Raw genomic sequence first — 23,890 nt, forward strand, 5'->3', positions numbered from 1 at the left:
GATAAATATAATGCTTTCCTCAAGACTTTTCTCGTGCTCTTTGAAAGTTGATTTCCGTTAGAACGTTCAAAACAGGGTACTAGCACAAACAGGCAGCCTGGGTGGCTGACTAAAGGGATAAGAATATCTTGTAGAACAAAGTGGCAATTATATCAAAACGTTAGAAACAGTCAAAATCTAAATGCAGCAGCCCATTACAAACAGTATTGTAAGGTGCTTAAAAACGTTATTAGGAAGGCAAAAAGTATGTGGTATGCAGATAGAATAGCTAAGTCTCAGGATAAAATTAAAACCATATGGTCAGTCGTAAAGGAAGTGGCTGGTCTGCAGGGACAGGTCGAGAATATAGAATAAGTGCGTAGTGGGGATGTCCGTGTTATTGATAAGTCGCATATATGTACAGTACTTAATAATCACTTTCTGAATATAGCAGGTGAACTAAATAGAAACCTAGTCCCAACAGGGAATCATATAGCGCTCTTAGAAAAAAGTGTTCCGAGACTGTTACCTGAAATGCTCCTCCATGATACTGACAAGAGGGAGATTGAGTTAATAATTAAATCACTAAAGACCAAGGACTCTCATGGATATGACGGGGTATCTAGCAGAATACTGAAGTATTGTTCCACGTATGTTAGCTCAGTACTTAGCCATATCTGTAACTTTTCCTTTAGGAGTGGTCGGTTTCCTGACCGATTAAAGTACTCGGTAGTGAAGCCACTTTATAAAAAAGGAGACAGGGATAATGTTGACAATTATAGACCTATTTCTATGCCATCGGTGTTTGCTAAAGTTATCGAGAGGGTTGTATATACAAGGTTACTGCAGCATTTAAATTCACATAATTTGCTGTCAAATGTACAGTTTGGTTTTAGAAATGGCTTAACAACTGAAAATGCTATAGTCTCTTTTCTCTGTGAGGTTTTGGACGGATTAAATAAAAGGTTGCGAACGTTAGGTGTTTTCTTTGATTTAACGAAGGCTTTTGACTGTGTTGACCACAAAATATTACTGCAGAAGTTGGAACATTATGGAGTAAGGGGAGTAGCTTACAATTGGTTCGCCTCCTACTTTAAGAACAGAAAGCAGAAGGTAATCCTCCGCAATATTGAGAGTGGTAATGATGTTCAGTCCCAATGGGGCACTGTTAAATGGGGCGTTCCCCAAGGGTCGGTGCTGGGGCCACTGCTGTTCCTTATTTATGTAAATGATATGCCTTCTAGTATTACAGGTGATTCAAAAATATTTCTGTTTGCTGATGACACCACCTTGGTAGTGAAGAATCTTGTTGTAATATTGAAACATTATCAAATAATGTAGTTCATGATATAAGTTCGTGGCTTGTGGAAAATAATTTGATGTTAAATCACAGTAAGACTCAGTTTTTACAGTTTCTAACCCACAATTCAACAAGAACTGACATTTTAATCAGACAGAATGGGCATGTTATAAGCGAGACGGAACAGTTCAAGTTCCTAGGCGTACGGATAGATAGTAAGCTGTTGTGGAAAGCCCATGTTCAGGATCTTGTTCAGAAACTAAATGCTGCTTTATTTACCATTAGAACAGTATCTGAAATAAGTGTCATTTCAACACGAAAAGTAGTATACTTCGCATATTTTCATACGCTTATGTCATATGGTATTATTTTTTGGGGTAATTCTTCTGATTCAAAAAGGGTATTTTTGGCTCAAAAACGGGCTGTTCGAGCTATGTATGGTGTAAGTTCGAAAACCTCTTGTCGACCCCTATTCAATAGTCTGGGAATTTTGACATTGCCCTCACAGTATGTATTTTCTTTAATGTCGTTTGTTGTTAGCAATATTAGCTTATTCCCAAGAGTTAGCAGCTTTCACTCAGTTAATACTAGGCACAAATCAAATCTGCATGTGGAATGCACTTCCTTGACTCTTGTGCAGAAAGGAGTGCAGTATTCTGCTGCATCCATTTTCAATAAGCTACCACAAGAACTCAAAAATCTTAGCAGTAGCCCAAACACTTTTAAGTCTAAACTGAAGAGTTTCCTCATGGCTCACTCCTTCTATTCTGTCGAGGAGCTCCTGGAAGAGATAAAAAATTAAGCAAATTCCAGTGTTACATTCTTGATTTTCTTTATTTAAACTAACGACTTGTCGCCTGAATATGTTTCTTATATTTCATTTTATCTGTTTCTACAATCGTGTTATAATTTCATGTATTGACTCGTTCCATGACCATGGAGACTTCTCCTAAATGTGGTCCCACGGAACAATAAATAAATAAATAAATAAATAATATTGTGCGGAAGGCAAACCAAAGACTACGTTTTATTGACAGAGCGCTTAGAAGATGCAACAAGTCTATTAAACAGGTTGCGTACACAATGCTTGTACGTGCTTTGCTAGCGTGTTACTGTGCTGTATGGGATATAGGGCTGACGGAGAACATCAAAAAAGTCCAAAGACGATCAACTCGTTTTGTATTATCGCAAAATAGGGGAGTGAGTGCCACAGATGATACGCAGTTCGAGATCACAATCGTTAAAACAATGGCGTTTTTCGTTGCGGCAGGACCTTCTCGTGAAATTTCAATTAGCAACTTTCTTCTCCGAGTGCGAACACGTTTTGTTGTTGCTGACATACATAGAAAGAAATGATCATCATAATAAAATAAGAGTAATCAGACCTAGCACTGAAAGATTCAAGTATTCATGTTTCCCACGCGCCCTTCGAGAGTGGAACGGTAGTTGAAGTTGGTTCGATGAATCCTCTGCCAATTAAATAACTGTAGATTGCAGAGTAATCATGTAGACGTTGATATAGTTACTGCATAATCGCCTCCGGAGGCGTCACGAGCTGCCAACAGCTCACAATCAGGGCGTTCTGCTGTCTTGGCTGCACGAAATTCAGCGCCAGGACGGGTCCTTCAGGACACAGAACTTACCGTTAGGTTCGCCATTATAGTGTTTCTCTACGAACCTCTAATATTCACACTTATCACCTATTATACAAATCTAAACACTTTGACACTATTCAGATAATCCAAGAAGTCTGGTTGTGTTCGGTATTTGCAGGTTTTTTTTAATGCGAATTGTCTTTTAATATTACTGCTACTAAACTGTTTATGGTTATTTGCATATCTGAGAGCCCTTAACAAGGCATTTCAGATATCAGTGACATGTTGTTGTTGTTTTGGTCTTCAGTCCTGAGACTGGTTTGATGCAGCTCTCCATGCTACTCTATCCTGTGCAAGCCTCTTCATCTCCCAGTACCTACTGCAACCTACATCCTTCTGAATCTGCTTAGTGTATTCATCTCTTGGTCTCCCTTTACGGTTTTTACCCTCCACGCTGCCCTCCAGTATTAAATTGGTGATCCCTTGATGCCTCAGAACATGTCCTACCAACCGATCCTTTCTTCTAGTCAAGTTGTGCCACAAACTCCTCCCCAATTCTATTCAATACCTCCTCATTAGTTATGTGATCTACCCATCTAATCATCAGCATTCTTCTGTAGCGCCTCATTTCGAAAGCTTCTATTCTCTTCTCGTCTAAACTATTTATCGTCCATGTCTCACTTCCATACATGGCTACACTCCATACAATTACTTTCAGAAACGACTTGCTGACACTTAAATCTATACTCGCTGTTAACAAATTTCTCTTCTTCAGAAACGCTTTCCTTGCCATTGCTAGTCTACATTTTATATCCTCTCTACTTCGACCACCATCAGTTAGTTTGCTCCCCAAATAGCAAAACTCTTTTACTACTTTAAGTGTCTCATTTCTTAATCTAATTCCCGCAGCATCACTCGACTTATTTCGACTACATTCCATTATCCTCGTTTTGCTTTTGTTGATGTTCATCTTATACCCTCCTTTCAAGACACTGTCCTTTCCGTTCAACTGCTCATCCAAGTCATTTGCTGTCTCTGGCAGAATTACAATGGCATCGGCGAACTTCAAAGTTTTTATTTCATCTCCATGGATTTTAATACCTACTCCGAACTTTTCTTTTGTTTCCTTTATTGCTTGCTCAATATACATATTGAGTAACATCGGGGATAGACTACAACCCTGTCTCACTCCCTTCCCAACCACTGCTTCCCTTTCATACCCCTCGATTCTTGTAACTGCCATCTGGTTTCTGTAGAAATTGTAAATAGCCTTTCGCTCCCTGTATTTTACCCCTGCCACCTTCCGAATTTGAAAGAGAGTATTCCAGCCAACATTGTCAAAAGCTTTCTCTAAGTCTACAAATGCTAGAAACGTAGGTTTGCCTTTCCTTATTCTTTCTTCTAAGGTAGGTCGTAGGGTCAGTATTGCCTCGCGTGTTCCAACATTTCACGGAAACCAAACTGATCTTCCCCGAGGTCGGCTTCTACCAGTTTTTCCATTCGTCTGTAAAGAATTCGCGTTAGTATGTTGCATGCGTGACTTATTAAACTGATAGTTGGGTAATTTTTACATCTGTCACCACCTGCTTTCTTTGGGATTGGAATTATTATATTCTTCTTGAAGTCTGAGGGTATTTCGCCTGTCTCATACATCTTGCTCACCAGATGGTAGAGTTTTGTCAGGACTGGCTCTCCCAAGGCTGTCATTAGTTCTAATGGAATGTTGTCTACTCCCAGGGCCTTGTTTCGACTTAGGCCTTTCAGTGCTCTGTCAAACTCTTCACGCAGTATCATATCTCCCATTTCATCTTCATCTACCTCCTCTTCCATTTCCATAATATTGTCCTCAAGAACATCGCCCCTGTATAGACCCTCTATATACTTCTTCCACCTTTCTGCTTTCCCTTCTTTGCTTAGAACTGGGTTTCCATCTGAGCTCTTGATATTCATACAAGTGGTTCTCTTATCTCCAAAGGTCTCTTTAATTTTCCTGTAGGCTGTATCTATCTTACCCCTAGTGAGATAAGCCTCTACATCCTTACATTTGTCCTCTAGCCATCCCTGCTTAGCCATTTTGCACTTCCAGTCGATCTCATTTTTGAGACGTTTGTATTCCTTTTTGCCTGCTTCATTTACTGCATTTTTATATTTTCTCCTTTCATCAATTAAATTCAATATTTCTTCTGTTACCCAAGGATTTCTACTAGCCCTCGTCTTTTTACCTACTTGATCCTCTCCTGCCTTCACTACTTCATCCCTCAAAGCTACCCATTATTCTTATACTGTATTTCTTTCCCCCATTCCTGTCAATTGTTCCCTTATGCTCTCCCTGAAACTCTGTATAACGTCTGGTTCTTTCAGTTTATCCAGGTCCCATCTCCTTAAATTCCCAACTTTTTGCAGTTTCTTCAGTTTTAATCTACAGGTCATAACCAATAGATTGTGGTCAGAGTCCACATCCGCCCCTGGAAATGTCTTACAATTTAAAACCTGGTTCCCAAATCTCTGTCTTACCATTATATAATCTATCTGATACCTTTTAGTATCTCCAGGGTTCTTCCATGTATACAACCTTCTTTCATGATTCTTGAACCAAGTATTAGCTATGATTATGTTGTGCTCTGTGCAAAATTCTACCAGGCGGCTTCCTCTTTCATTTCTTAGCCCCAATCCATATTCACCTACTACATTTCCTTCTCTCCTTTCTCCTGCACTCGAATTCCTGTCACTCATGACTATAAAATTTTCGTCTCCCTTCACTATCTGAATAATTTCTTTTACCTCATCATACATTTCATCAATTTCTTCATCATTTGCAGAGCTAGTTGGTATATAAACTTGTGCTACTGTAGTAGGCGTGGGCCTCGCGTATATCTTGGCCACAATAATGCGTTCACTATGTTGTTTGTAGTAGCTTACCCGCACTCCTATTTTTTCATTCATTATTAAACCTACTCCTGCGTTGCCCCTATTTGATTTTGTATTTATAACCCTGTATTCACCTTACCAAAAGTCTTGTTCCTCCTGCCACCGAACTTCACTAATTATCACTATATCTAACTTTAACCTATCCATTTCCCTTTTTAAATTTTCTAACCTACCTGCCCGATTAAGGGATCTGACATTCCACGCTCCAATCCGTAGAACGCCAGTTTTCTTTCTCCTGATAACGATGTCCTCTTGAGTAGTCCCCGCCTGGAGATCCGAATGGGGGACTATTTTATCTCCGGAATATTTTACCCAAGAGGACGCCATCATCATTTAATCATACAGTAAAGCTGCATGCCGTCGGGAAAAATTACGGCCGTAGTTTCCCCTTGCTTTGAGCTGTTCGCAGTACCGAATTAGCAAGGTCGTTTTGGTTGGTGTTACAGGACCAGATCAGTCAATCATCCAGACTGTTGCCCCTGCAACTACTGAAAAGGCTGCTGCCCCTCTTCAGGAACCACACGTTTGTCTGACCTCTCAACAGATACCCCTCCGTTGTGGTTGCACCTACGGTACGGCTATCTGTGTCGTTGAGGCACGCAAGCCTCCCCCCCAACGGCAAGGTCCATGGTTCATGGGGGGGGGGGGGGGGGTCAGTGACATGTGTCGCACAATTTCCGATTATGTCTATTGTGCCTAAAGAAGTCATATTGTCTTGTTGGAATCGGACCTTCTGTCATTCGGCACGAAATACCATCTGTAAAAGAGAAGATTCTAAAGACTCATCCTCTGATTAACTACCAACAACTGTGTCTAAGACTGAGGCCGAGAAAGAGTTTCCTTAACTGATACAAGCAATGCATTCACTATTGTGAGGAAGGACAACCATCAGCTGCAGAGTGGAACGACGACAGTGAAAATTTCTGACGGACCGAGACTCGAACCCAGATTTTTCACTTATCCCGAGTGGTCGTCTTACCATTTGGCTATCTGTGCATGACTCACGGCGATACCCTAAACTTCCATATGTCATCAACCGCCCGCATCTCGTGGTCGTGCGGTAGCGTTCTCGCTTCCCACGCCCGGGTTCCCGGGTTCGTTTCCCGGCGGGGTCAGGGATTTTCTCTGCCTCGTGATGGCTGGGTGTTGTGCGATGTCCTTAGGTTAGTTAGGTTTAAGTAGTTGTAACTTCTAGGGGACTTATGACCATAGATGTTGAGTCCCATAGTGCTCAGAGCCATTTGAACCATTTTGTCATCAACCATGCGAATTAATTGCATGTATTTTATAACAGCTATAGCCGCTGCAGTGTCTTTTCCTTTAAATATGCATTCGTGTCCAAAGGAAATCTGCATCGTAATCAGAGCAACACAGGCACTGCAATATCGTATTTCCGTAACTGGGACACTCGTAGCACCACTATAGGAAGCGAGACGTCAAATGAGGCGTGTTAAAATGCAGTATTTGGAAATATGAATGCTGTTGCATGAAGGACTCCCTCACGGACAACCTGAATCTCGATCGACCTTGTTCTGGTGCCACAAGGAGCAAAACAGATCGAAATAGGGAGTCTCAGTGTGGGGTCAGTGGGTTGTGAATGCGAGGCTGAGCGGACGTCTTCCTACTTCTTGCAATGTCCTCTATGACCGGTCTCACACACCGAACTAAATAGTAAGTGAACTCAAATTAAACAGAAGTATTACCAAAGACGAGTTACAAGTTAGACACATTTTGAAATAGAAGCTGTTGAAAATTAACATAAATGTCCATTCTTAAGACAGGTAAAACTCTTAAGACTGTAACGAAACTCAGTTCATTGTGAAATATCAGTTCATTGTGAAATATGGTAGAAGTTCTCCTGCTTTTCAAGGTGCAAGATGGCGCACAACAAATGAAGCATGGCTTAACTGTCCTCATGTTACCTAACTAGTTTTAAAAATGTACAGAATTTTAATCGTCATAAAATTCTGTAAGTGAATAATTACCAATTCCTGCCAAGTAGCTTTAAGGTGTTATACAAGATTTTATTGTCTAGAATTAAAAACTTGCAAATGTTGCACTAAACACAAGTCTAGCAAAAACAAAAACAGTATCAAATGCCGAAAACTGCTGTTGGCAGTCCTAGTGTGCACTCATTCATGTAATTCTAAAATTTTTAAATACATTAAAAATCCGACCAGCAAACATGTGTTCATAGGCATACGAGGGACACTCCAAAAGAAATGCACACTATTTTTGTAAAAATACAATTTTCATTCTGCATGTGTGAAAGTTTTACAGTGTGTAGATACATCCTTCCTGCTTGTTTTCAAACTTAGTTCAACTTGTTCCCGTGAGTGGCGCCGTCACAGCATGTCTTCAAGATGGCTGCTACACTTGACATTCATCAGAAGCAACGTGCCGTCATAGAATTCCTGTGCTGTGAAAACTAGACATTGGGAAACATCCACAAGAGGTTGAAAAAGGTGTATGGAGATGCTGCTGTCGATCACAGTACAGTTAGTCGGTGGGCAAGCAGATTACGTGATGAAAGTGGGCACGGCAATATCGAGTGAGGATTGTCCTCGCAGTGGCAGGCCTCGTGCTGCACACACTCCAGACAATGTGCAGAGGGTTAACGAATTGGTGACAGCTGACAGACGCATCTCAGTGAACGAATTGTCACGCACGTTGGGATAGGGGAAGGAAGTGGTTGCAGAATACTGAAAGTGTTGGCGTTAAAAAAGGTTTGTGCCAGGTGGGTTCCCAGGATGTTGACAGTGGCTCACAATGAAACAAGAAAAACAGTATGCAGCGAACTTTTGGAACAGTACGACAATGGTGGAGATGAATTTCTTGGAAGAATTGTGACAGGTGATGAAACTTGGCTCCATCATTTTTCACCAGAGACTAAGAGGCAATCAATGGAGTGGCATCATGAAAATTCACCGAAGAAAAAAAATTCAAAACCACACCTTCTGCTGGAAAAGTTATGGCTATGGTGTTTTTCGATTCCGAAGGACTCTTGCTTGTGGACATCATGCCAAGTGGAACCACCATAAATTCTGATGCATATGTGATGATACTGAACAAACTTCAAGCTCGACTGAGTCGTGTTCGACCACATCGGCAAAAGCAGGATGTTTTGCTGTTGCACGACAATGCACGGCTACATGTCAGTCAAAAACAATGGAAGCGATCACAAAACTCGGATGGACAGCACTGAAACACCTGCCTTACAGTCCTGACCTGGCTCCATGTGACTATCATCTCTTTGGGAAACTGAAAGACTCTCTTCACGGAACAAGGTTTGAAGATGATGACTGCCTTGTGCACGCTGCCAAACAGTGGCTCCAACAGGTTGGTCCAGAATTTTACCGTGCGGGTATACAGGCACTGGTTCCAAGATGGCGTAAGGCAATTGAGAGGGATGGAAATTATGTGGAGAAATGAAAATATTGTTCCTAAAGGATGTATCTACACACTGTAAATCTTTCAAACATGTAGAATAAAAGATGGATTAAATATATAGTGTGAATTTCTTTTGGAGTGACCCTCGTACTATCTTCTAAGTTCAACGCCCTCCCTTACAACATGTGCAAGAACCATGAGGTGAGAATGAGAACGCAAGACCAAGACAAACGACCGTGTGCTAACAAGCGTATTGCAAGGATGCAGTCTGTCTTTACTGTCAAACTGCTTATCGAAAATCAGGGTGAAAGTATATCAGTGAATAGATATGTTGAGGCCTGTAAGAATCTTAATAGAAAGTGAGATAGAGTTACAAGGTCTATTGAACGGGATAAAAAAGCTAGTGCTCATAGAGAATTTATTGTGGGCAAGGGGAGGGGGTTGGTTGGGTGAGGGGACGAGCGGTGGGAGATGACTTGTAGCAGAAATGGAATTAGCGCCAAACTTAATATCGAAGTTGGAAAAGACATAGTAAGGGAAATTTGCTACCTTGGAAGCATAATAAGGTACCACTTATTAATAAAAAGCACAAAAAACGCAGACTAACAAAGGATAAGAGTATTCTTCGCCAAGAGAAATCTACTGATACCAAACACAGGCCTTAATTTGGAAAATAAATTATTGAGAATGTACATCTGGGGAACGTGGCAATGAATTATGGACTGAATGGAAACTCTAAGAGACGAGGACGGAGGAGTTTGAGATGTGGCGTTATAGGAGCATGATGAAAGTTAAGAGGACTGTTACGATAGCAAATCAGGAGGCGCTAAATGGACAAAGAAAGGAAGACGTGGAATATGCTGGTTAGAATAAGGGAAGGGATCATAGAACATGCGGTGTCACATCACAGAATAACGTCTCTAGATGGAGCTGCAGAGGGCAAGAATGCTGATCTCCTTGCTCTGCACATGGTTCCCATTTCATCCATAGCATCACATACCTTTACAGCTTCCTATAAGACCCCGTGCAAGTATTACTTGTGATATTCCACAAATGTCATTGTTATCCCACCTGTAATGCTCTTCGTAGTTGTCTCATTAACTACCAAACACGCCAAAATGACGAATTGACATTTTGCGTGGAATGAAAGTGATGCGGTTTCCTCACATGTCTCTAATCGTATACTGGGATAAATGGTGTTTGGTTAGAAGCTCTTCTCGTGTCTACAATCCACTGATTTCGCGACGGAATTATATGGAACAGGTGGAAGAAATAATGTCTTCAACAGTGTAAAACAAATGACTGATTTAGACATTAGGAGACACTAATTACAAAGATTCGATATCTCGCCCATTCCAGTGTTTTCTGGCTGCAATTAAAATCTTGAAAGATCTAAAACATGTGCGATCGTTATAATTATACCAAAGTAATACCATATTAATAAGGTCTACTACAGCAAAGTAGAACGAGTTTCAAACCAACTTGTACATCCATGGAAATTTACGAGGGTGAGTCAAATGAAAACCTTAAATATTCTTTTAAATATCATTAGCTGTGCAGAAGTGGTACAAAGTTGCATCGCTTTTCAACATAATCTCCCCCACGCTCAATGCAAGTCCTCCAGCGATAACGAAGTGCATAAATTCTAAATTTCTTTAGAAAAAAATTCTTTTGGTAATCTGCGCAACCACTCATGCACCGCGTGGCGTACCTCTTCATCAGAACGGAACTTCTTTCTTCCCATTGCGTCTTTGAGTGGTCCAAACATATGGAAATCATTTGGGGCAAGGTCTGGTGAGTATGGTGGATGAGGAAGACACTCAAAAGGCAGCTCTGTGATTGTTGCAACTGTTGTACGGGCATTGTGGGGCCTTGCATTGTCATGTTGCAAAAGGACACCTGCTGCCAGCAATCCACGTTGCTTTGATTTGATTGCAGACCGCAGATGAATTTTTAGGAGATCTGTGTATGATGCACTGATGACAGTGCATGTGCAGTGCATGCCTCTAGGAATGTAACGCTCCAAAATGACGCCTTTTTCGTTCCGACGCCAGCATAACCTTCCCTGTTGATGGTTCTGTTCGAAACTTCTTTGGTTTTGGTGATAAGGAATGGTGCCATTCCATGTTCTCTCTCTTCGTTTCCGGTTGGCGGAAGTGAACCTAGGTTTCATCCCCAGTAACGATTCTTGCTAGGAAGCCATAACCTTCTCGCTCAGAGCGCCGAAGAAGTTCTCCACAAGCGTCAAAACGTCGTTCTCTCACTTCAGGAGTTAGCTTCCATGGCATCCATCTTGCAGACGCTTTGTGAAACTGGAGCACATCATACACAGTGTGGTGTGCTGACCCATGACTAATCTGCAAACATGCTGCAATGTCATTCAGTGTCATTCAGCGATTTTCCTTCATTATGGCTTCAACTGCTGCAATGTTCTGTGGAGTCACAACTCGTTGTGCCCGACCTGGACAAGGAGCATCTTGGTTCAAATGGCTCTGAGCACTATGGGACTTAACTTCTGAAGTCATAAGTCCCCTAGAACTTAGAACTACTTAAACCTAACTGACCTAAGGACATCACACACATCCACGCCCAAGGCAGGATTCGAACCTGCGACCGTAGCGGTCGCGCGGTTCCAGACTGTAGCGCCTAGAACCGCTCGGCCACTCTGGCCGGCGAGGAGCATATTCCACTGAAGCCACACCATTTGCGAACTTCCTAATCCATTCGTAGACTTGTTGCTGTGCCAAACATGCATCACCGTACTGAGCCTTCATACGTCGATGAATTTCAATAGGTTTCACACCTTCACTACGCAAAAACCGAATAACAGAACGTTGTTCTTCCCTGGTGCAAGTCACATGTGAGGCGGCCATCTTTATATTGATACTGCGACGGTATGTGTGCATCTGCACTGTGCTGCTACCTACAGGCCATTCTGCACGCTGTTTGTAGCACGCTTACCAACTTAGAGGATAACGGCGGGAAATTTCCGCCTGTTATTACAAATTTAAGGTTTTCATTTGCCTCACCCTCGTACTTTAGAATGTTGTAATGCTGTGGCAATACTTCAGATCTTATAATGTAAGACAAAATGACACATTAAGTCGTGTAAAATTCTTCTAGAGGTCAATTACTGATTAATGGAGGGAATGTTATTGTTTCAAAATTTTCAAATGTCATTTATTATTTTCGAGTTTTGTCACTGATAAAACTACTGCTATATTGCTTAGATATTTATTTTCTGTATATCTGAATTGTATTCTTCGAGTGAACGTGTACATTACAGATGCTGGAGAGAGACACCAGTGTGTCCGCTAGAACCAAAATGTTTCTCGCCGTTCCTATCTTCATGTGTCAGAGTGGCCTGTACTGCCTCACAGGACAGGCGATTATTGACGAGGTGAGTGCTTGTTAGTAAGTGGAACACTCTAATGTCGAATTTAAAATCATAAAAATGTCGTTTTATTTAATATTTGATCTGCACGGAGGTTACAAAAGGGCTACCTCCTGGTATCGTGCCGGAGCTCCTTTTGCCTGGCGCTGTGTAACAACTCTACGTGGCGGGGTCTCAACAAGTCGTTGGAAGACCCTTGCACAATTATTGAACGATGCTGCCTGTATAGCCTGCCATAATGGCGGAAGTGTTGCTGGTGCCGGATTTTGTGCACGAACTGACCTCCCGATTATGTCCCATGAAGATTAGATGGAATTCATGTCGGGCTATCTCAGTGGCCAGATCATTCGTTCGATTTTTCAGAATGTTCTTCAAACAAATCGCAAACGACTGTCATCCATAAAGTCTCTGAATGGCTGCAAATGGTGTCCAGGTACCCGAAAACAACCATTTCCAGTCAACGATCTGTTCAGTTGGACTAGAGGACCCAGTCCATTTCATGTAAGCACACCAGTATCAAGACGCAATCAGTACCTCCACTGCGCGATAACAACGGTGAAGTCACTGATGACAGTACCACTATAGCAGAATTATTAAACACGGTTTTCCGAAACTCCTTCACCAAAGAAGACGAAATAAATATTCCTGAATTCCAATCAAGAAAAACTGCCAAGATGAGAAACATTGAAGCAGCTTAAATCACTTAATAAAGGCAAGGCCTCCGGTCCATATTGTATACCAGTCACGTTCCCCTCAGAGTATGCTGATAAAATAGTTCCATATTTAGCAGTTATACACAACCACTCGCTCACAGGAAGATCCGTACCTAAAGACCGGAAAATAGCTCAAGTCACACCAACACTCAAAAAGGGAAGTAGGAGTAATCCGCTGAATTACAGGCCTATATCACTAACATCGATTTGCAGTAGGGTTTTAGAACATATGCTGTATTCGAACATTATGAAGTACCTTGAAGAAAACGATTTATTGACATATAGTCAGCACGGATTCAGAAAATATCGTTCTTGTGAAACACAACTAGCTCTTTATCCTCATGAAGTAATGAGTTCTATAGACAAGGGATGTCAAATTGATTCCATATTTTTAGATTTCCAGAAGGCTTTCGACACCGTTCCTCTCAAGCGTCTTCCAACCAAACTGTGTAAGTACGGAGTATCGCCTCAGTTGTGCGACTGGATTCGTGATTTCCTGTCAGAAAGGTCACAGTTCGTAGTTGTTGTTGTTGTGGTCTTCAGTCCTGAGACTGGTTTGATGCAGCTCTCCATGCTACTCTATCCTGTGCAAGCTTCTTCATCTCCCAGTACCTACTGCAACCTACATCCTTCTGAATCTGTTTAGCGTATTCATCTCTTGGTCTCCCTCTACGATTTTTACCCTCCACGCTGCCCTCCAATACTAAATTGGTGATCCCTTCATGCCTCAGAACATGACCTACCAATCTATCCCTTCTTCTAGTTAAGTTGTGCCACAAACTTCTCTTCTCCCCAATCCTATTCAATACCTCCTCATTAGTTATATGATCTACTCATCTAATCTTCAGCATTATTCTGTAGCACCACATGTCGAAAGCTTCTGTTCTCTTCTTGTCCAAACTAGTTATCGTCCATGTTTCATTTCCATACATGGCTACGCTCCATACAAATACTTTCAGAAACGACTTCCTGACACTTAAATCAATACTGGATGTTAACAAATTTCTCTTCTTCAGAAACGCTTTCCTTACCATTGCCAGTCTACATTTGATATCCTCTCTACTTCGACCATCATCATTTAGTTTGCTCCCCAAATAGCAAAACTCCTTTACTACTTTAAGTGTCTCATTTCCTAATCTAATTCCCTCAGCATCACCCGACTTAATTCGACTACATTCTATTATCCTTATTTTGCTTTTGTTGATGTTCATCTTATACCCTCCTTTCATGACACTGTCCATTCCGTTCAACTGCTCTTCCAAGTCCTTTGCTGTCTCTGACAGAATTACTATGTCATCGACGAACCTTAAAGTTTTTATTTCTTCTCCATGGATTTTAATGGTTGGTTGGTTGGTTGTTTGGGGGAAGAGACCAAACAGCGAGGTTATCGGTCTCATAGGGTTAGGGAAGGATAGGGAAGGAAGTCGGCCGTGCCCTTTCAAAGGAACCATCCCGGCATTTGCCTGGAGGGATTTAGGGAAATCACGGAAAACCTAAATCAGGATGGCCGGACGCGGGATTGAACCGTCGTCCTTCCGAATGCGAGTCCAGTGTGCTAACCACTGCGCCACCTCGCTCGGTTTTAAATACCTACTCCGAATTTTTCTTCATTATGGCTTCAACTGCTGCAATGTTCTGTGGAGTCACAACTCGTTGTGCCCGACCTGGACAAGGAGCATCTTGGTTCAAATGGCTCTGAGCACTAGGGGAATTAACTTCTGAGGTCATCAGTCCCCTAGAACTTAGAACTACTTAAACCTAACTAACCTAAGGACATCACACACATCCATGCCCGAGGCAGGATTCGAACCTGCGACCGTAGCGGTCACGCGGATCCAGACTGAAGCGCCTAGAGCCGCACGGCCGCGACGGCCAGCCCCACCTACATAGGGAGAAATGATCATTACGATAAAATAAGAGAAATCAGGGCTCGCACAGAAAAAATTAAGTGCTCGGTTTTCACGCGTGCCGTTCGAGAGTGGAACGGTAGAGAGACAGCATGAAGGTGGTTCATTGAACCCTCTGCCAGGCACTTTATTGTGAATAGCAGAGTAATCATGTAGATGAAGATGTAGATGTAGATGTAGCTCGCTCCATTATGGACAACTATCACCTTCCACAGTGCCTTGTTGACAACTTGGGTCCATGGCTTCGTTTTGTCTTCGTCCCACTACCACCCTACCATCAGCGCTTATCAGGACTCATCTGACCAGGTCACGGTTTTCCAGTCGTCTAGGGTCCAACCGATATGGTCACGAGCCCAGGAGAGGCCTTGCAGGCGGTGTCGTGCTGTTAGCAGAGGCACTTGCGTGGTCGTCTGCTGCCATAGTCGATTAACGCCAAATTTCGTCACACTGTCCTAACGCATGCGACGGTCGTACATCCCACGTTGGTTTCTGCGGTTATTTCACACTGTGTTTCTTGTCTATTAGCACCGACAACTCTACGCAAACGCCGCTGCTCTCGGTCGTTATGTGAAGGTCGTCGGCCACTGCGTTGTCTGTGGTAAAAAGTGATGCCTGAAATGTGATATTCTCGACACACACTTGACACTGTTGACCTCGGAATATTGAATTCCCTAACTAATTTCGAAATGGAATGTTCCATACGTCTAGCTCCAACAGCCAAGCCGCTTTCAAAGTCTGTGAACTCCTGTCATGCGGTCGTAATCAACCCCGAAACCTTTTCACATGAATCACCTGAGTACAAAGGATAGTTCCGCCAATGCCCTGCTCTTTTATACCTTGTATATGCGATACTACAGCCGTCTGCATACATGCATATCGCTATTCATATCTTTCTGTAACCTCAGTGTACATATATTTGCTAACGAAATTCATCACAGAAAAACCATCACGAGAAGGATAGTGATCTCCACACCTACTACACTAGCGGGGAAACGGTATTACTAAAGCGTTAAGTGGCTCAAAAAGAAGTTCAATATGCAACAACGAAAATTTTTAATCATTTGCGAATAAAATAAAGCGTTTGACAGGTAGCAAAGCAAGTTTCAAATTTGACATAAAATCATTTATTGTGAATAGCCCCTACTATTCAATGGACGAATTGCACTTAAAACTGGTATTCTCTAAAAGAACTATTTTTTATGTGTATTTGGTTGAGTCTGCATCAAACATACTATATTTATTAAATTTAACATGATTAGTATTCTGACTCGTTCCACATCATTTCCTTAAAGTAATCGTTGAAATGATTGTATGTAACAAGTAAATAAGCAACTAACAATCTAAGTAAATAAAAACTATTGTAGTGCATTTGGAACAGACACCATCAAGAATTTTACATTAACACATACGTCCACAGTCTACGAGCCACCTTAAAATATCTAGTGGAGAGTACTACTGTAGCTACCGTTATGATGATTCCTTGAAATGCATGTCCATTTCCCAAATTTGACAGTGAAACACCAATGCTCTCCTTTAGTGTCTCTCTGGGGAGTTGGTGGAACATCTCCATGATACTCTCACGCTTATCAGACGAATGTGTCGTTCTTCTCTGAATTACTCCATCATACCTGAGAAGACGAACGAGAAACGTCCTTGTAATCTGCAATTTTGGTTATTCTAGAATTGAGAACAACTGTGTAAGGTGAAATGACAAGTTTAATGTCACAATTTTTCCCACAAAATTACACGCTTTTACACAGTTTTCAACTCAACAACATTAAAACAGCACAACGGATAACGCATCTTGCCTACATCAAAAATTGAAATAATTTTATACACAACAACGTCAAATATTAATTCTCTGAAACAACATTAGTCCTAAACACAATATTATGAAAGTTTAATTGGAAGTTTCTTTCAAAAATGGTTCAAATGGCTCTGAGCACTATGGGACTTAACATCTATGGTCATCAGTCCCCTAGAACTTAGAACTAATTAAACCTAACTAACCTAAGGACATCACACACATCCATGCCCGAGGCAGGATTCGAACCTGCGACCGTAGCAGTCGCGCGGCTCCGGACTGAGCGCCTAGAACCGCTAGACCACCGCGGCCGGCGAAGTTTCTTTACAAAATTGCTCCTACACATAAATTATGATGTTGGTCAGTACTACGAAAATAGTCCGATTCAGGTTCAAAGTTCGGAACTATTTAGGATGACAATGAACTCTACGGTGAATGTTAGTTAAGTGACAAATTTCAGTACAAAGTTAGCCAAGGTCGCTCGAGTTTACAGTGTACGCAAGCTGGTGAACCGACAAAGTTTACCCCTCTGCTGCGGTATTTACCTTAAACTGTGACGTGCTGCCAACTGCAAGGCCGCTCTCTCCCACTGAAATTCCTACAAAACTAATCTGGCCTTTGCTGAAATTTCCTGCAGAAACTTCCCTATGTTTCTCGATATGCGAGAAAACATGTATTCAGCCCTAGTCTTCTTATGTGGCGATATACATGCGCATGGTTGGAGCAGCGTGCATAATATAGTGCCACCTCAGTTCTCGCAAGAACAATTAACTAATCTGGCTAGTTTGTTTCTCCACAGTTGGAGCTAAACGTTGCTACAGCTAATTTCTAGCTGAAGTGCAGCCACTGAGAACGCAGTGTCCACACAAATTTCTTCTCTGCGTCATACAGTGCGTTAAGTGCTCCGTTCTGCACTTGATGCCAGTTTAGATGAGAGTCCTCGAAAATTTCTCTCTTGTCCTACTCATGGCAGAACTGCCTCCCCCACTTGGGTTCATTCGTTTTTCATGTCACGGCCCTTTTCGACCAACAGGAGCATTCCTTTTATTTTGTAGAAACTCTCTCTACCAATCGTAATGTCCCTTCTATCAAACTGCATAGAAACTTCAGTATTTTTCTCCTTCCTAGTGCGTTTCCGCCAATCACACGTTTCGTGCCCATTCTAGATGCCTAAAGTACATAGACCTCTCTGTGTGTCGCATTCGCTGGACGAAATGCGTCACTCGCTCTTGTTTGTATCCTGTTGGAATTCCGAAATGCAGCTTTCTGAAGCTTTTTTTCTGTCCCTTGTGCAGATGTGCCGCTACACGTGGTACTCTAGCCTGGATCACCTAGTCCAGGGTCGCTGACCTTCCTCCTGCCACCCCTTTAAGTGGTTTCCGTAGTATCCCTCACAGCCCACCTTCGCTACGCCATTGTATGGCTGGCTTTTCAAAACTAAAAGTGGCTCACGTTGCCTGTTCCACCTTCCGCTCAAAGACATGCACTATGTAGGAATGGTGTATCAATTACCGTCAGTTGGCTGTCACCCCTTTTTGCACTCCATACTGATAGGCAAATGTTCTCATAACCGCCGATTTACGTTAGGTATCTTCACCTTCTCATTGTGACGTATAACGGTCTCATGTTTGGTGTGAATCTGACCATTTTTTCTGCCACCTTACATCCTGTTACATTCTGCACATTCTTACGGAAACACCTTACGCAGTACCACAGTAAGAACACTGAACAGCAACAACCCTAACACAGTCTGTGGGCCATTCTGCCTCCGACAGAGGGTTACAACTAGACATTTATGTGCCCACCGACACTTTGAACGTGTGAGATTGACTACTGTCAGTGTCCTACAGGTACTTAACATTGTTAATCTGAAAGTGTAATATGTGAGTTGAAGTTGGAAGGTGAGAGACCCGAACTGTAGGGTGGAAATAGAAGAACAGTCCAATGAAGTTTACCGGCTGGAGTGACCGTGCGGTTCTAGCCACAACAGTCTGGAGCCGAGCGACAGCTCCGGTCGCAGGTTCGAATCCTGCCTCGGGCATGGATGTGTGTGGTGTCCTTACGTTAGTTAGGTTTAATTAGTTCTAAGTTCTAGGTGACTGATGACCTCAGAAGTTAAGTTGCATAGTGCTCAGAGCCATTTGAACCATTTGAATCCAAAGAAGTTTTGTGAGTTCCTCTCGGTGTGTAGACTTGGGCAAGGCCTTGCGTTGAGAAGAAGGAAAAGTTCGTTTACAATTTTGTGGCGACAAACACGCTGAAGTCGTATCCTCAGTTTCCTGAGGGTAGCACAATACACCTCAGATCTGGTCTTTGCACAGTGAGGGAGGACATCAATCAACATAACGCCTTCAGAGTGCCAGAAGATGGTCGCCATAGCTTTGTCGGCTGTGTGTGCGGCTTTGAACTTTTTCTTTGGAGGAGAGGCCGTGATGCTACACTCCATGGATTGCCGGTTTGTTCCTGCTTCAAAGTGACGAACCCATGTTTCATCACCTGTGATGATGTTTGACGAAAAATTGTCACGATCAACCTCTTAACGTGCAAGCAGTTCCGTACAGGTGGTCCTAAGTTGCTCTTTATGATCTTCTGTTAGACGGGGACAAACACAGTGGGCACACACCTTATGAGTATCGAACTGTCAGCACTACCAACACAGATGTCCAGATGAGCAGCGAGTAGCACGATTATTATTCTTCGATCAACTGGAATGAGAGTGTACGCACGATCCAACATTGCAGGAGTCACAGCTGCGGGCGGCCGGCCGGCTCGCAGAAGATCGCTACCTGCATGGTATGATGACAGATGACTCATTGCCAGGTCTCCGTAAACATTCTGCCGGCGCATAGGAGTATCTGCGCAGCTTTGGTTTTACACAAAGCTGCGCGGGGTAGCCGCAAGGCCTGAGGTGCCTTGCCACGGTTCACACGGCTCACCCCATCGGAGGTTCGAGCCCTCCCTCGGGCATGGGTGTGTGTGTTGTCTTTAACGTTAGTTTAAATTAGATTAAGTAGTATGTAAGCAGTTTGGTGCCTTATGAACTTACCACCACCACCACCTTTTCTTCCAAATAAAACTCAATAAGAGTTCTCTGCTTTTAATGCAATTCCGTTACAGACGACGTTTTCAAGGCTCCGTATAGCGCCGCAACTTATCAGAACTTTATGAAACTATAGGAGCTGAAGTGGGAATATTTCACAATGTCCCACAACAAATTCCACGTGTTTTAACCGAAATCGAACGAGACAAATAAATGTGTGCTACTTCTTATAGAACAGCCCTCGTTTATTCCTGGAATCTGCGTTCTCGAAAACTGTACTGTGTGTTCTCGAAAACTGTACTGTAAATTCCTTCTTTCTTTTTCATGGCCTTTATCCCGCGTCTTCAGGGGTTCGGCATGTTAATTTTAGGATATGGTGATGTTAGTGACAGAGGGTGACCAGATTGTCCTCTTTTCACCACCTCTTACCCTCGGCACGGAATTTGTGCACCCCCATCTGCCTGTGTTTATTGTTATCCCATGTGAAAGTGTGGGAACGTTTTTATAGGTTTGTGAATCGTGTAACAGATGCGGGAAGTGGGTATCGGCCTATTATACATCTACTCTCATGTGGGAAGCCGCCATGAAACCACACGCAGGCTGATCGGCATGTTGGCCGTCGTCGTTAATCAAGCGGGCGGATTCGATAAGGGGACGGCGCGACTCTACGAATCGGCAATAATGCTCGTAGCTAAGCGGATGGGGCAAACTGTAGATTCCTTCATTAGTTACGTTTAGTTTCGTGAGGAAGCAGCTGTGCCCAGCTACTGTATTTATTTCAAGTGGTGGAGGATACAGCAAACAGTCGCCAATAATATTTATTTCATATCCAGATTTTGGTCACTACATAGTCATCTTCAGTGCAGTAAATGTAAGTTAAAACATTAAAATCACTTGTACTTACTACCAATTGGACAGTTCATGTCAAAGGTTGTGTTCAATTTTTGACATGAATATCCAGTTGGGAGTACGTGCTTATGTAAGTGGTTTTAATGTTTTAACTTACATTTACTGCGCTGAAGATGGCTACACAGTGAGTGAAATCTGAAAATGAAATAAATATTATTTACGAGAGACTGCCATACCCTTTTGTACTTGTTCTTTACCATAACATAATAATGTTTTACAATCACGACGCTGTAAAAAATTAATCAGCAGTTCTACACTCCTGGAAATGGAAAAAAGAACACATTGACACCGGTGTGTCAGACCCACCATACTTGCTCCGGACACTGCGAGAGGGCTGTACAAGCAATGATCACACGCACGGCACAGCGGACACACCAGGAACCGCGGTGTTGGCCGTCGAATTGCGCTAGCTACGCAGCATTTGTGCACCGCCGCCGTCAGTGTCAGCCAGTTTGCCGTGGCATACGGAGCTCCATCGCAGTCTTTAACACTGGTAGCATGCCGCGACAGCGTGGACGTGAACCGTATGTGCAGTTGACGGACTTTGAGCGAGGGCGTATAGTGGGCATGCGGGAGGCCGGGTGGACGTACCGCCGAATTGCTCAACACGTGGGGCGTGAGGTCTCCACAGTACATCGATGTTGTCGCCAGTGGTCGGCGGAAGGTGCACGTGCCCGTCGACATGGGACCGGACCGCAGCGACGCACGGATGCACGCCAAGACCGTAGGATCCTACGCAGTGCCGTAGGGGACCGCACCGCCACTTCCCAGCAAATTAGGGACACTGTTGCTCCTGGGGTATCGGCGAGGACCATTCGCAACCGTCTCCATGAAGCTGGGCTACGGTCCCGCACACCGTTAGGCCGTCTTCCGCTCACGCCCCAACATCGTGCAGCCCGCCTCCAGTGGTGTCGCGACAGGCGTGAATGGAGGGACGAATGGAGACGTGTCGTCTTCAACGATGAGAGTCGCTTCTGCCTTGGTGCCAATGATGGTCGTATGCGTGTTTGGCGCCGTGCAGGTGAGCGCCACAATCAGGACTGCATACGACCGAGGCATACAGGGCCAACACCCGGCATCATGGTGTGGGGAGCGATCTCCTACACTGGCCGTACACCACTGGTGATCGTCGAGGGGACACTGAATAGTGCACGGTACATCCAAACCGTCATCGAACCCATCGTTCTACCATTCCTAGACCGGCAAGGGAACTTGCTGTTCCAACAGGACAATGCACGTCCGCATGTATCCCGTGCCACCCAACGTGCTCTAGAAGGTGTAAGTCAACTACCCTGGCCAGCAAGATCTCCGGATCTGTCCCCCATTTAGCATGTTTGGGACTGGATGAAGCGTCGTCTCACGCGGTCTGCACGTCCAGCACGAACGCTGGTCCAACTGAGGCGCCAGGTGGAAATGGCATGGCAAGCCGTTCCACAGGACTACATCCAGCATCTCTACGATCGTCTCCATGGGAGAATAGCAGCCTGCATTGCTGCGAAAGGTGGATATACACTGTACTAGTGCCGACATTGTACATGCTCTGTTGCCTGTGTCTATGTGCCTGTGGTTCTGTCAGTGTGATCATGTGATGTATCTGACCCCAGGAATGTGTCAATAAAGTTTCCGCTTCCTGGGACAATGAATTCACGGTGTTCTTATTTCAATTTCCAGGAGTGTATATGCGGGCTGACTGGGTCGCAAAGGTAACGGTTAGCCAAAAAGCAACGAATGACTTTCTTGCTGATATGACGCGTTTCGGAATGTACCCATCATCTGATATCTACAAAAGATCAAATGCAAATATTTTATGAAAGGCAGTAATGGATAGCTACATAGCTCCACTGGATTGAAATGACTTGGTACAAACTGCACTACACCTATCCGGGAGCGATTACTGCACGCCGCACATAGATCTCGCGTTTCAAGTTTTCTAGGAGACAGACATTCTGCAGACTGCGGACCGAGAAGATATTTTTATCGTCAGGTGTCGTTGCAAACTATCTAGTACAACTAATGTACATTTATTATACCATATGTCTGATGGCTAAGACCCAACATATTATAGTTGACAGAAAAGAAAAATTTTCTTTCTACAAATGGCAATGACAAAATTACAGTAACAGAAGATTGCACAACGTATTCGATTCGAAATATTATGTGGCACCACACATCGTCAAAACTACAAAGACGACCATTATGCAATATGACGAGGGACATACAATCAAAATATAAAACAGCAGTACGAAGATATGCCTCAAAACTAAATACTGGTAGTAAACCAGGGGACGGGGAATACGATATTTTCGTTGACACTAAGACAGAACGTCTGTAAAACCCAAATCTGGTACCAGAATACGCGCTTAAAAAGATGTAAACTCAAAGTGCGAAATACATGGTGTAACCGTACATTACAAACGATAAAATGAGTTTTGATCTGATGCTTCTTTTCATATCCCACAGTTTTTGTGGTTTTAGATTTTGACGATTTGTGGCGCCACATAATATTCCCGTATTTAAAACAAATATCTCGCGTAACCTTTTAACTCTATAATTTTGTCATTACCATACGTATAAAGAAAATGTTTCTTTTATGTCTATTACGCTACTGGCCATTAAAATTACTACACCACGAAAATGACGCGCTACAGACGTGAAATTTAACCGACAGGAAGAAGATGCTGTGATATGCAAATGATTAGCTTTTCAGAGCATTCACACAAGGCTGGCGCCGGTGGCGACATGAGGAAAGTGTCCAACCGATTTCTCATACACAAACAGCAGTTGGCCGGCGTTGCCTGGTGAAACGTTCTTGTGATGCCTCATGTAAGGAGGAGAAATGCGCACCATCACGTTTCCGATCAGGTCGGATTGTAACCTATCGCGATTGCGGTTTATCGTATCGCTACATTACTGCTCGCGTTGGTCAAGATC

The 23,890-nt window shown here is 43.1% G+C and overlaps 1 protein-coding gene across 1 annotated transcript in view; it reads left to right on the forward strand.

Annotated features, from left to right (window-relative positions):
• The window catches only part of LOC126416412 (odorant receptor 43a-like), a 45,213-nt gene that overhangs the window by 14,159 nt on the left and 7,164 nt on the right, over positions 1-23,890 (forward strand). The window contains exon 3 of the mRNA XM_050084128.1: positions 12,479-12,592. Coding sequence (XP_049940085.1) covers positions 12,479-12,592 — 114 coding nt within the window. The remainder of the gene's footprint in view (positions 1-12,478; positions 12,593-23,890) is intronic.

This window comes from Schistocerca serialis, chromosome 8 (assembly GCF_023864345.2).
Source record: "Schistocerca serialis cubense isolate TAMUIC-IGC-003099 chromosome 8, iqSchSeri2.2, whole genome shotgun sequence".
Classification (NCBI taxonomy): Eukaryota; Metazoa; Arthropoda; class Insecta; order Orthoptera; family Acrididae; genus Schistocerca; species Schistocerca serialis.